This window comes from Atta cephalotes, assembly GCF_000143395.1.
Source record: "Atta cephalotes unplaced genomic scaffold scaffold00028, whole genome shotgun sequence".
Classification (NCBI taxonomy): Eukaryota; Metazoa; Arthropoda; class Insecta; order Hymenoptera; family Formicidae; genus Atta; species Atta cephalotes.
Window position 1 is genome coordinate 495,329 of NW_012130092.1, and position 16,136 is coordinate 511,464.

At 29.7% G+C, this 16,136-nt stretch overlaps 1 protein-coding gene across 1 annotated transcript in view; it reads left to right on the top strand.

Annotated features, from left to right (window-relative positions):
* The first annotated feature begins 3,736 nt into the window (after window positions 1–3,736).
* Window positions 3,737–16,136, top strand: part of LOC105620626 (plexin-A4) — a 71,274-nt gene continuing 58,874 nt past the window's right edge. The window contains exon 1 of the mRNA XM_012202116.1: window positions 3,737–3,913. Coding sequence (XP_012057506.1) covers window positions 3,800–3,913 — 114 coding nt within the window. The 5' untranslated portion in view covers window positions 3,737–3,799. The remainder of the gene's footprint in view (window positions 3,914–16,136) is intronic.

Below are 16,136 nucleotides of genomic sequence, written 5' to 3' on the forward strand. Positions count from 1 at the left end.
TATGTGTGCGTGCGTGTGTACAGGGTGGCGAAACCGACCCTAGAATGCAAATAAAGCCGACTTCGCATGGGACTCCCGCCGCGAACGAGCTGGTTTGTTCGCTGATGTGGATACATGCGCCTTTGTATGCGCACATAACACACCCGGGTGGCGGATTATCCTATCTGTCGACTCATACAATCCCTACGGCTCAAAATGATTAGAAAAGACAAATGTCTTTGAAGTAAAAAGGAACACACGATTGAACAATTTTGAGCAATGATTAAATTTTTGTCTAGTTGTCTAGTAAAATATGCTGCAATTAATGGCTGATGATTTCACTTACAAATTTTTAATTAATTAAAGAAAAATTTTCAAATGAAAATATCTTTCTCTAGTTCTCTATACTGCACCGAAAAACGAAATTTTAAAATATATTTATTTGAATATTTTTAAGCAAATTTTATTAAATATAAACATATATTTATTTGATACAAAAATCTTTAATTTGTGATTTAACTATTATTTTTTCAAGTATATATTTATTCATTATATGTAAATGTTTATTTAGTACTGTTCAAAGTAATATGTATTAAGATTTAATAATTTTTGTTTAATATATTAACTATTTTTTCTTAAAAATTGTTTTATAATAGTTATTATATATAAATGCAAGATGTTGTGTAATAACTAAAAGAAAAAGGAAATTTGTTTGGCTGTCTTTAACTATCTGGGATGCGAAAATATTATTCGAGTGCCTCTGAATATAATTTTATCCTTATTTGTTTAATATTCAAGATAAAATGAACAACAAGGATAAAATGATATTCGGAAGCACTCGGGTAGTGTTTGAACGCGCTCCAAATAGTCAGACACAGAATTCCTTTTTCTTTGGTATATAGCTATTACATAACATATGTTTATTATATGTCAATTATATATACAATTCTATAAGTGATTGTTAACTCCAAGGGAGTCCGTAAACGCGTTTACTCTAGTATGGATTCAATGTATCCTATGCGATTTTTTATATTGTTGTAACTTTTTTATAATATAATTTGAAGATCTGGATTGAAGCTGAAAAAAAACTTCAAATGTCTATAGATATGATAAGAATATTTTTTTTGTGTCTCGATGTGAGAATGCACGAAAGTTCAAAAAGGATACTTGGGATTCCATGTGATTAGCTTGTAAGTTTTTGGCATTCTGGATACTCTTTTATTTTTTATTAAATATATGTTTACTGAGTTTCGGATAGTATAAAAGTAAGTACACAAAAGTAAGTACAAAATGCAGAATTAAAAAGAATTATATTTCAATATAATAAATAATAGAAATTTTATAATTTCTGTTAGTCTTCGGAGATCGCTCAGCCGAGGCGGATTTGTTTTAGAGCGAGTGTTGTATCATCTTCTAAACTAAATCTTAATAAACTTTACATATTATAATAATATTATTTATACATGTACATTCTTTTATCTATTTATATTGTTACTCCTTTATATTGTATATACTTTATATTGTATATACTCCTTTATATTGTATAATTTTATTATTATTCAAATAATAAAATTTTATTTATTAATTAAAATATATGTTCTTCGTTCTAAAATGTCGATTTTTCAATAGTTCAAATAATTATACTTTTTTGAGTGATTCATATTATACTATTTTTTTTTGTTAGTCCAAAGGATCAACTAAAAAAATCCTATGGGTTTTTGCTTGAACATTAAATTTAAAAATTTGAGAATTTTTTTTTATCCAAAGTACATTTTTTGTGAATTTTTGCAATAAAAATTTTTTGAAATATTGTAATTAATTAAAAATAAAATATTATTTATTTGATTTATGTTTATTTGTCTTTGTCTGACTTCGAGATGTAAATTTTACATCTCTCGTTTTAAGCTAAAAAATACTCTCGTTTTAAGCTAAAAAATATGTATTCAGTCCAAAGATATAGCGTGACAAAGTTGCAAGGTTTCACAAACTCAAGTGTTAGCGAGAAGGTAACCAAAAATAACAATATCATACATATTAGGTTAATCGTCAAGCTTAACTGGATAATGTGTTGTATGTAATGCGCCTTGTATCATACGTCGCACAGAACACGAGAGAGGATTTGTTCGAGCTCTGCATGTTTCGCGCTTCTCATGTTTCAAGTTTCGCGGGGGAGGAAAAGAAACGTTTGGTAAAGGGCAATAAAATATCGCATCTCTGTGTCGTAGGACGCGATTAATCGCCGGTCCGGCAAGAATTAATCGTTGACGGTGCGATAATTTATCGTGGCCCGTCTCGCCGCGATATTTTAGCCGCGGATGTTTTTTCTGGTTTCGCGCTTCGCTAACCTACCGCTTTTCCACCGGAAAAAGGAAGCGCGTTCCGACTCGGCGAAATCACTCCCTCGATTCTGTGTCCACTGAGATTCGTACTATACAGGTCACTTTCCTGTATATCTCTCATAGGCAATTCGCATCAAGAGTCTCATTCTCTTTTCTGAATTTTGGCAAAATAACAACATAATTTTTTTAGTTACAAATACTAATTCTGCTTTTATTTATTGTACTAAATATAACTATTTATTATACTCTTTTTTTAGATTGAATGTTTTCTTCGAATTTTTGAATATTATTCAAAAATATGTTATTTTATTACAATATGTATATTATTCTTAATAATAATTTTTGTAATATTTTAGTATAAAATTTTAATGTCAATATTTTCTACATATTTATAATTATGTACATTATGATACGATTTGATACATAAAGTGTTTTAAAACTTAGATGCTTTTAATAGAATTATTTTTTTTTATTACGTTTTAAAAACTATTTTTTTGTAACACATTTATTTTTATAAGTCTTGCTTTAACGATGTGTTATTTTTGTATTATAAATCAATGCCAGCGTGTATAAACTATAAAGAATCGTTTTATTCTAATTATGATAAAAGATAATAATTTCACATCTGATGAGAGAGTATATTGTATAGAAGAGACAACATACTCCACAGAAAATTCAGATTTTAATAACACTTTACATATAGATATGTAGAACAGAAGGATGAGCAATTTTGCAATTTCTTATTAGTGCAAAACAAGATTTATGTTGTTATACTTCGCACTCTAACGCACTCTAACGCGAAGTTAAGAATCTGCGAGTAAAATTATGTGATTTCCTCAAACAGTGAATTAGTCATTATAAAGTAAGTTTTTAATTCTTAACCTTAGGATACTTTTGTTTCTCTTGCATCTTATTTTACTCCTGAAAGAGGAATATTAAATATTACATCTAAACGACCTAAAAAATAAACAAATCAATGAATGTAATTAAAAAAATTTTAATTATGATTTGTTTAAAAATAATAAATACAAATTAAATATTTTATAAAAATAAATGGAAATAATTAAAGTTAATTTTCTTCCCATATATATGTGTATCTATTATTAATATATTTTTTATCACAATTTTGTGACATTTATTAAATTGAAAATATTGAAATTACGTTTAATTATTATTTCATTTACCATTGCAATTAATTAAACTGTACTGTATATGACACAGATATTAATTTGTAAATGATAATTTACATACCAAACATTTATAAATAACTGTATTACACGCAATCAATCGATAAAATTATGGCTGCTATTCATAATATTTAAGATTAATCATATAATCGATATTTGCCATTATCAAATATGTACATACTCTCCACATATAACTTATTGAATCTCGTTTATTTTTGTTCACAGAAACTGCAAACGATCGGCGAAGACTTTTGTGGTCTCGATGTGAATACGCCTTTAGGCGGTGAAGAGCCGATGGGTGCGACTGCAGTTTTGACATTCGAGACTCACTTGACGGCTGTGGCGGCCACTTCGACCGGTGATTATACTGTGGTCTTCGTGGGCACCAATAAAGGACACCTCAAGAAGGTCAGTGCTCGAAATTAATTAACTCGATAATTTATTTACTGTATTAAATCATAATTGATTTATGCAATTTAATACAAAAAATATTTTATATTTCATATAGAATATTCTTTATTGAAATTTTTCAAATCTTTATTGAAATTTCGAAATAAAATAATCTTTAGAATAAAATTATTACATAATGAGGTTATTAATGGAATCTATATAATTCGATAAAATTATCAACATACTAGTGGTTACGCTATTACTCGACAAATTATCTAAAATTAATAAATTTTATGAAAATATGATATTAGAGAATAGCATATTAGGATAATCGAACTACATGAATAAGTGATATTATAACGAGGTAATATTCAACTTAGCGCACAAGTTGAAAATTATCTAATAAAAGTTATCCAATCTCTGCTGCCTCATAGTTATGTGATAATAGATAATTTCTATACAAAATAACCGAGACGATTAGCATTATAAAGTCATCGATTAGCGAAACATAGCTTGACGCTTAACGCTACTAGCTTCCTCAATCTCTTCAACGCTAAAGGCAAGGAGTTCAGCAACCCTGAACTTAACGGAGCAAAGTAGGATCAAATGGCAAAGTTCAGTAGTTGCATACGTGCACATGCACATCATCCCACTAAAGCATACGCCCGCGTACATACTAAAGTTTTCCTCGATCATCATAGGGCATGCTCGTTAAATTAATCGCGATCACCATACGATTACCACGTTCGTGAATCAAAACATGATACAACAACGTTACAACGGGCTATTTAATTGGCTTCGCGATAAGTGATAGAGTCAACGGCCTGGCCAAAAAACCTATGGCGTGTACTCGCAGAATTGGGGATCATGGATAGTGCATTATCGTGCATCGCTATTAAAGCGATCCCTATGAAATTTTCACAGAAGAACAGCTGCATCGCTAGTTGGATCATCACGAACGGGAATCCTCCTGGCACGGACTGAATTTCTACTACTTTTTTTTCTTTTCTAATCTGGATATTGATTTACTGAAAGATTTATATTTCTCACTCTCTATGCCCTAGACATTGCTTTCGAATCTTTTCTCTCTTACATATAGAGATTTCTATACAAAAGCCATCAATAAGCTTTCTCACTAATTTATTTTTCAGAACTTTGCTAACGTTAGTTACCCGCGGGTAGAAAGGAAATGCGTTCTCATTCGCGATTACGAACGGCAGTCACCGTCCTCTTGATGGAGAAAGTAACGATAAATATAGCTGGCCTATTGTAGATAATAATATTTATAGAGTAATAACGTATATACATAATATTGGAGAGAGGGAGAGAGGAAAGGAGGAAGCGAAGCACACACATCTATATATGCACGCTTCTACTTCCACTGCTACATCTATATGTTACGGTAGGCACGACATTACGTTTTTACATCATAACGTTATATCTCGTTATAAATTTATTATTTACAGCACTGTAAACGCGAAATCTCTATCCGCGACTCGTGCTACCCTTCTGAGATTTATCAGTAAACGACGACGTGTATGGTAACCTTACTTTGGACATTTAATATTCGGAATGGCACATCCAGAGTCGGGTAGCTTGTGATTCGTCTTTGTGAAGTTCGCGACGTTAATACGCCTTTTGCTATTTCAACGGAAATGGATTATCTTGGAAAGACCTCGCCTCGAGCGCGCCTTGCTAATGTTCTTCTCGAACGCTCGATCAGCTTGTTCGATAGGTCAAGTCGATTTACGTGAGCGTGCACTTACTATCGCAAGGAAAAGATTTATTTAGATCCAGAAAACTGATCCAAGAATACACAAGAGGAAAACAAATGCATATGCTAGATATATTGATAATATAGTAAGTGATATCATGATGTAAAAATATACAAGGTGTTTCATTGTACATAATGATAATCAAATATATATAATTTTGGGATAAATTTTTGATTAATAATAAATAAACTTTTTTTTAAATATTGGTTTTGTATTGACTTATAACTTATAAATATATTTTCTTAGCTAATTTCTGATTATCAATTGCCAATTCACAGTGAAATATCTGATATTCTTACATCAAGAGTGATATAATAAAACAAAATTATATTGTATACTTATTTTTTTAATTAAAATAAAATAGTAATTTTTTAAATTAATTAAGTTTTTGTAAAAATTAAAATTACATAATATATCTTACAAATATAATATAAAATTGATAACAATGACACAATAATAATATTATAAATATTTATAATTATATGTATTGGATTTTGATAATTCCTGAGGTAATATATATTATATATACATATATGTATATATATATATATATATATATTTATTTATTTATTTATTACTTTTATTTGATGTATTATTAATAAATGTTTATATCTATTACTTTTTTTTGGATCGTAATGAGATAAAAGTTTTTTTATTTCATAATTTATTATAGAATAATATAGAAATTTTTTCTCTATTTTACTTTTCTATTTGCATATTGATTACTCTGAGATAGCGCGAAAAATATTTTCACATAAGTTCAAACAGTAGAATTTTTGTGTAAATTAAATGTTTTATTTTCAATGAAAACAGACGACACACATTTCACATTTCGACGACACGACAGAGTATTGTAATATTACTAGCACATTTCTATTTTATTTCCTCGCAAAACTATTTTATTAGTTTCATGAAATCATCACTCGAACTGTGATCATGTAGAAATAGCTATTGTTACTTTTAATAGGTTATTCATATTTTTTTTGTAAGTATTCAATGCCAAATACTATAACTACTGACATTTTATGATATTCTAAAAAAAAGTATTATTATGTAATATATTACATCGAATAGAATAATATAAAAAAAATAAAAGTTTTTTATAAAAATTTTTGTAAAAAATTAATAAAAATAAATGGAAATAAATATTAATAAAATTATATCGAATATTTGAAAAGTTAACTCGTACACATTCAAAATATATTATAGCTTTAACTTCTTGTAATATCGAATAAAATAATTAAAATTAATGAATATTTGATATTAAAATATCAAAAATATTTATATTAAAATAAATAATATCATAAATTGAAGATGCGAACAGTTTTATGATCATATATGTCAAACGCGAAGTCTTCGTTGCATCTAAGTAATCGAAGTGTGAGCGACGAGAAGAGAAATGGCAATAAAATATCTGCCATATACGAATCAACGAAGCGAGGTTAAAAAAAAGAGGACGAGGTCATCGCCGACGCATTTCGCATCCTGCATAATTTATCAGTCGATCGATTTTGATCGTACTTTCGGTTCTTTTTGTTCTTTTATTTCATATATTCGACCTTATAGCGCGAAGGCGCATTCTTACATGTGACACGTGGCAATATATGACGCACGTGCTTGTTATATATAGATATAATATTATAGCTTTAATATTAACTATATTAGCTATAATATTATAGCTTTAATATTAACTGATACAATTAAACCGATATAACTAACCGAGACAATAGCTCGATTTTCATGGCGTAGAGAAAAAAACATCAAGACACAACTTCATTCATCTAAATATATTAGACACCATAATTTTGCAAGTTTTATTTATCTTTATAATTAGATCTAATTAATTAATTAAATTCCTATTTTTTAGTGTTTCAAAAATGTACATAATTTCTGAGATATTGTTATGTTAATTGAAATATGTAATGTTAATTGATAAACAATAATTAGTAATTGATAAGACGTAATATACATTATAGACAGAATATCTCTTTTACTAAAATGATAATAAAATAAAATCAATATACTATTGATTTTCAATTGAAACAATAAATTATTTTAATAATAATAATATTGATTTAACATATAGTTTTATAGCAAATTTTCTAATAAAAAAAATTTATGTTAGCCAAAAGTTAACAAAAAAATCTGTACATTTACATTTAAATTATCGCATTCAACTAAAATCAATAATCCATTTAAGAATTCAAGATTTAATTATATTACTCTTGTAATTTAATTAACAAGAAATTCCAAAGTGTAAATAAAAATGAATTATTCACATATTATTTGCTGTCATGAATATATTAAAATTATTCTAAGATAATAAATTATGCACGAATTTGTAATATATATCCGGTTATTTTAAATTAGAAAGTATGCTATTTCTTATATAGATAATACAAATCAATGTCAGTTTTCACAATAAATTTTTTCACACGGGTGCATTGACTTGCGCGAGCTAATTACATCGGCTGGTCGGTGATTAATAATCGTATCGCATTGTTTATCATTCCTATAATCATCCCCACGACACAACGGCAACGATATTTCGTCCACAATCTTGCCGACACGACGCGAGAAGACACCGTGAAGCGGCGTTGATTCATGACTCGTCTCGGTCCCGGAAGATATTAATTAATGATCGTGTTCACTTATACGTATACATGTACATATAATGGTAAAACGTGCAGTCGAATACGAACTTCTCAGGTCGTACCGTGAGGTCATCCTTAAGATATTTACACGTGCACCAACAGTCACTGTGCGAATGCGCCGGTAAATAACCTTCCGATGCATTTTGGTATTGGAATAAATTGACGTATAAATTTCTTGTAGCAACTCTTTAATAATTGACTGATTGACGTCTGATTATATAAAGGAATTACCACTAAATTAATAACCGAAAATCTATTTTTTGGCTAATATTTAAAATAAATTTAAAATAAATTTATTTAAGAAAAGTTAAATAGCTATAAGCTATCGTGCAACTTTTAATTTTAGTGTTTTGATTGTTATTTTCATATTTTATTAAGACAAAATCTGTATAGAATTAAAAAATAATTAGATCTTTAAATTAAATTTGTTGTATTTTATTTTTAATTATATATATTTCTATATAAAAATGTTTATATTTTAACTTTGATTTAGATATTGTAAATTAGTGCAAGAACATATCTTTAGTTTATTAAAGTTTACTAAAAATTTTTATTAATATTCTCCATTAAATATAGATAGCATTATTTTAGAATTTTAGCAAGATGCATATTCATTTATACTTATTGCTTCTTTTTATGCTTGTTTTATTTTTATTGTTTATTCATTTATATTGTTTATTCATTTATGTTGTTTGGCCTATTTTTGTATAAGGTTTATACTTAATAATGTCTTGCAGATTAAACGAATTATTATATGGTCATGATAGAAATTGCGGTATTAAAGTATATCGACGTACGAAATTTCGCTTGAGCTGTTAATGAAAGTTCCGCTGCTTATTATATACGATCGCGCGGAATCCGTGACTAAGGGTCATGATGAGAGGTCGTCGCTGATATATTTACGCATGCCTATCGACGTCCCTGCCGGTAGCGCCGCACAAATATGGCCTCAGGTCCCGTGAGAGCAGAAATCGTGGGACCAATCAAAGTTTCATATCTCATTTCTCAATGTAATTGAGAATTTCTTCATAGAACGTCTAGTAAAAAAATATTGTTCAATATAATTATTGTAGGATCAATATAATTATTGTAAAATTTTATAACAATTGTTAATATGTTTTTGATTAGTTCTCTATTATTTATTATGTACAAAAGTAATTTTGAAATTTTATGCAATTTATTATTAGTATTTAATTATAATTTTACGTTTCACTATTACGTATCTGTTTTTAAAATAATATTTTTGTTTATATGCGGAAGACTTAGTGGAGTTTACCTTTTCGATTAATCAACGCAGATTTCTGCAATTAACAAGTCCTAAGATGTTTGATGGCGTCTCCCTAAGTTGAGTTACTCCGTTATAATCTCCTTCAATGGAAGATTCTCAGCATCTCGCTTCTGTTTGCTTGCTAATTGCCGACGCATCCGACGTCGATCTCTTAATTAATACGCGAATCTTAGATCTTCCGCGGTCCCGTGGTTGTTGTGAACGCGACAACGAGTCGATCGATCGATCCAGGCGGTTCCCGAGTCTCGTCGATAGACCACGGTTTCTCGTTGCGGCGATAATTAACCATCGCATGCCAGTTCCTGCGTTTAACAACGTGCGAGTGACGTTTATGGTAGCGATAGCGTAACTATCGGAAACTATCTTTTAAGCTCTCGCCGGTAATTGTGGGAACATATTGAATAAGACGTAGGATTCTGAATAATGTCGAGGAACTTCGTGTACTAACTTGTCGATAAGACTATAGAATCGAAATTTTCATATCAAAATTTAATACCAGCTTTTTTACGTAATTTTTACTTATTTTATTATTTCTTACGATGATTGATATTAATATTATTTTTATTGATTTTAATATTATTTATAGTTAATCTTGTTTAATGCTAGTGTTATGTTTTGGAAAATAGAATATTTAAATATGTGAATAAAAGTTATTCATTTAAAACTCATTAGAAACATGAATTGATAGTTAAACTACAATTATTTAATTTAATAGAGTTAGTTCTAACTTATATTTGAAAAAAAGACTGCGTAAATAAGAATTTTTAAAGATTTATTTAAATTAATATATGTTAAAACGAAATTTAAATATAAGATTTGCTTTTATCGTGCACACTGGATTGCACTAGAACTTCTGTTTTTTCGCTTCCGTTAAATTTTAAAAATTTACTTCTGCACTTTAAGTAAATACTATTTTAGTTATAAAAATAGATTAGATAATTTTATGGTATATACGGAAAAATTTTACGCACAGTCTATTATATTTATCGACGTCTATTAGATAGTTTTATAATATATACCTAAAAATTTTAACGGACATATCAGTGTTGATTGTTCGATTAATCATATTTCCTGAGTAGATCGATGAAGGTGGGGAAACAGGATTAGAAATAATCTTTCTGTAACTGAATAAAATCGACTATGCATTTTGCGAGTGAACGATGTTTCATCGCAAAATGGAAGTTCGATTCGGAAGGTCTTCAGGTCGAAAAGTCATAGAACGTGATTGGATAAAATTGTTTGATTTTCCGATATCCGATATAACGAGAGTTAACGTCAAATTTTGCCGAAGTGCATGCCAGACGGTTATACGCTTCCATTACCTCTCTCTGTATTCGATAAAATGTTCATTACATTTTTCTTTCTGCCGCTTCAATCCGTAATATCCCGCAAAATCCAATTTTGACATTCGTGATAGTTACAAATTTATGATTTGGACAGTATCTCGACCTTTCTGATGATCGAATCAACTATGCCGTCGATCATTGTATTATTGTCCATTTTCGCAAATTTTTCGCTGATATTGAACTGAACATCTCTCAGGTAAAATTATTTTTTCAAATTTAGAAACGTTCGTCTTTCTTTAATTAAGTTTTTTGCATTGTGAGCAAAAAATCACGCGAAAAACCGGTATTTTCCAAAAATTTTCATCGTGCAGTTAAGTTTGCGATGTAACGGAGATTTAATCAGTCATAGCTGCTACAAGAATAGACAGACATAATCTCAGGGATCGTGGATTGATTCTAAGTCCATCAATTGACCGATTCTATATAGGAACTTATGATTAATACCTTATGACAACGGCTGCGTTTAAGATCTCGATAATAATTGTCTGTACTCTAAAGATAAAGTTTTCTATTTCGAGTTTTAGATTGAAAAATGAGGCAAAAATTGGCAAACCGAGTTATTTAGTCGATTGAATTTTAGTTTGAAAAGATTCAAATATGACTATGGCGACGAATTCAGGAAAAGCAGAATTGATATTATTCATCGTTATAATAATACGATAATAGGAAACTGTATAACATAGGTAATGAGAAAATAGTGATTATCATTATGGCAAAATACCATTATTTTCCGGATTTCCGCATTTTCGTATATTCAAATGTGCCAGCATGGCAATATATTTACGCTGTAAAGCTAATAAACATAATTATCTCTCAATGAATTGCAATTCAATATGGGTTTATATTTCTCATACGTTCGCTTATTAATACTATGCTATTTTTTCATGCTTTTCAATTCTGACAATTGTCAGCAGTATTGTGCTATGTTAAGATTATTTTTACATGTACTATATTATATATTATACTTTATCTATATTATACTTTATCATTATACTTTATCTAAATTTTAATATATTTCATATGTCAATTTTATGATCTGATAAAAAATACAGTAAAATAATTTAATAATAGATGTGTTAATTATTACATTATTTTTATCGTATCTCTTATAGAGAATCTCAAAATTGTTTATTATATTAGAAATTATATTAGAATCTAGCAAACACATAATTAGTTAATAAATTTTACGTAATTTAAATTCTTATCGCGCTAATTAAATTTTGCAATGTTAATCTTCATTTGTTTTAGTGTAAAGAGCATTATATTTTAACGAAACTAATTTTATAATAGTTTTTAATCAATGAATAAATAGCTGCATAATTTTAATAAATTAAAATGCGAAACTTTACATCGTTCTTTATTATTTCTACTTAGAATAGATAAAAGAAAATAATAACATCGCCGAGTAAAGTATTCCTCAAGTACTCCACATTAATTCATACATTCTCGGTTAAATTGACAAATTTTATGTGACATAAACCTTGTAACACGAATAGATTTGGAAGGCAACACTAACACAGTCGCGAGCTAAGCCGCAAATAATATTGATCCGCGGTGTAATTAAGTGTACCAGTTTCAATTTGTTCATGATTGGCGAACATCACGGGGTCAGAGAGAGGGATCACCGAGCGCACTTTGAAGGGCGTGTTCGCGATTATTGCACGCACGTTGCGTTTCGCGAACACGTGCGCTAGGACGACGACCGTGGGTTAAGGGCCAGTAATGGGTTAAGCTCAGAGATTCCCGGTTAATTAATTGGTATTAACGTTCAGCTCGATAGGGATAGACGCGATGCGAAACGGGGAGATCATCCCAATATTCAAAAGGATCGTTATACATATATGTTGTCGTATGCATAAAGAGCATACATTAAGCGTAAGTCGAGATTATTAATAAATAAAATTATCAAAATTATTTAAAAGTTTATAAAAAGAGTATTCACGTTACTATGATTATATGATAAATTTTGTTGTCATTAAAATAAATACATTAATTAAATAAATATTAATTATACAGTCTGTTCATTAATGTGTTTACATTATCACATTTCTTTTAAATATAAACAAAAGCACATGGTTTTTAATTCTATGAAAATATCTTGATACATGCATATGTATTTTTTTAAATATATATAAAAAAAATTGATTCTACAAAAATGTATGAAAGAATTAATCATTAAATTGCTTGACTTTATTGAGAAATTTTGTAATAAATTTTCTCATTATACGAAATATGCAGATGGTACCAAGATTTAACAATTCAATAAAACGTTTTTGTTGCGACACATGCAATTCAGCAGATATCAAAATGTAAAAGTTTAATTTGAGAAAAGGAAAAATCATCTGCTAAATCCGAGCTTTGATAAATAAAACGGTTGCTTTTTAATCGGAGGAATTCAATGTGAAGTCGTCGTTCATTCGCGTTAAACGTTCCGTCAAACAGAAAGAATCCCAGCGTATTGCGCCGCGTCGCGCGCGACGGATCGATCGCCCGTAATTTATTATTCGCTCTCGCGTCGCGACGTTCGCTGACAATAATACGCGACGGTTCGATGATAATAATGCTGCCGGGACGCATGCGGGGAACGGGCGGAGCAGTAAACGCGGCTAATGGGGACGTCCTCCTCGTCGCACAGTTTCATCAATGCGCAATAATAGGCTGCGGCGAACCGCGTTGCAACTGCAGCATCCGCGAACAATTGGATTACCGTATGTTCGCGTCTGAAAATTCCAATCAGCAATAACGATCTTATCGTTTGGCGGATGTAAATGTTCAGCCGATCCGACATTCGATCGCTTTCGCAGCGACCTCGCGACCGACATTGTAATCCTTCGTGTTACTAAGCGCGCCACGATACCGTAATACGGATAAATTAATTAATCCGTTGGACAGAGAGATACTAACGAGGAAAGCAGCCTGGTATATCTTGCCGAGAGATCTCCCTCATGGTTAAACCGATCCGCGGATCAGCGTCAAATCCTTGAAGAGCTCAATTTGTCCTACAATCGATATGCTATATATATGAGCTTCACGAAGCTTTATTAATTTTATCATACGTATCATATTGATGAATAACACTATGTGTTGGCAATAATTTTAATGATTTTTATTATTGACATTATTTCGACTAGAAATTTATCCAAGGATTTAGCAGGTCCTAATCAGGTTGACCTTATTTCGTTATTAAATCCTGATAAGATAAGTTCATCGGGACCTGATTAATCATGTAACGTAATAGTTAGATTCTCATCCGGATAGCCTTATCAGATTCTGATGAGGTCCTTACCAGGACCTAATAAAGTCCTTATCAGATCCTCATCAGGATCTGATAATGAAATAAGGTCAACCTAGCTAGGATCTGCTAAAATCACTGGATAAATTTCTATGTTGGCAATTGTTCAAATGCTATTTAACATCACATTCTAAAAGAAGCAAAAAAAAACATATATTTTAGAGGTTCAGAAGGCTTCGAAGAAACTTTATAATCTCTAGGAGATTATCCAAATCGACTTTGTTAATACTTTCTTCTTATAGAACTTGTGGACGTTTCTTCTTACGAGTAATCCGTCCATTTCGTGGCATGGCTGCGTACTAGAAATGAGATCAACCATACTTAAACCTAATGAAGAGAACCTTTTTAGGTATATCTTATTCTGGATTATCTTAGATCAATCAAATCAGGTTCTTATAATATACAACTTTACAAAAGTCAATCATATACTCAAACCTGATGAAGATTTTCTTTTATATATATGCATATATATATATATGTATATATATATATATGTATATATATATATATATGTATATATGTATATATATATATATATATATAGAGGTGTATCTTATTTAGGATTACCTTATATCAACTAAATTAGGTCCTTATAACATAGATTAACCTGACACAAATTCTAATCGGGATGTGTAGAGATCTGTAATATGTTGATATATATCAAAAGAAGAGCTTATATCTTTATACAAGCTATCGAGATTTAAATATCTTTTATATGATTGTTTTGAAATTAGATACTTATATGTTATTGACTTTAGAATTACATATTAAATCTAAAGAGAAATTAGAATGCCTTTAATTAAATCATTAATTAAACATTATTAATTTTATTATTAGATTATTAATTTAATTTAAAGATTATATTTTAATGCACTATATTAATCGATATAATTAATTAAATTAATATTCTAACATTTTATTTTGAATCTAATTTAATTGTTTATCAAATTCATCACGCATGATATTGCGGTCAGAGCGTGCTGTTGCAGCGTTGAAAGATACGAAATTAAGTGCGACATAACGGCGGAATTAATCGGTTTCGCGATTAGGGTGAGAGTCGACAGACACAGCCGCGAGCATTAGTTCGGTACAGTGGCGATCGATCGACTACCGGGTTCCGGTCGAGCATGTCGTGTTTCCACGCCACGAATTATTAACACGCTTTTGCGAAGTCTTGTCGGAAAGAGTATCTTCCGCCATATGGTGTTCCTCGGACGTTTATTCACGGATATATTACTTCCCCTTCGCCGCCTTTTATTATAAATTATATAAGCATCGTAAACATTCACCCCTGCAACACGCTGCTAGGAATACGCTACGCGCGTTAATTAAAAAATTATTTACGGATATGTTGCTGATTCGATAAGCAATAATACACGTAGTTGTTCACAGTGAATAGATAAATTAATTAAATGATAATAAATAACAATAGAGAAAAATAAATAATGGCAAATGATATTGAAGTAATAAAATTAATAATCGTATTATTAATTATACAAATATGAAAAAAATGTGCTTTATATCACTTTAAATTATCTTTTCAATTTCGGCCAGTTCAAAACTGGAATAATGTTGGACAAAGTTGATAAGTATTTTTAACAGATACAAATAAAATTTGCGTTTGTATTGATTTGTCAATTTCTTAATCTATTTGGAATAACTTTTATCATCGTTTAGAATAAGCATGATTCGTCTCATAACCATCATCTATCCAACTTTAGATTTATTAGTATATATAGTTTGCATGAAACTAAATATATTATATCTTTGTCAAATCAACACAAAATTATTCTATGAACTTTGTTATCATTTTGCCTTTCACATTATAATTGGTCACGTCATAATGTCGCGTTTATTAATTTCTCTCTTTCTCTCTCTCTCTCTCT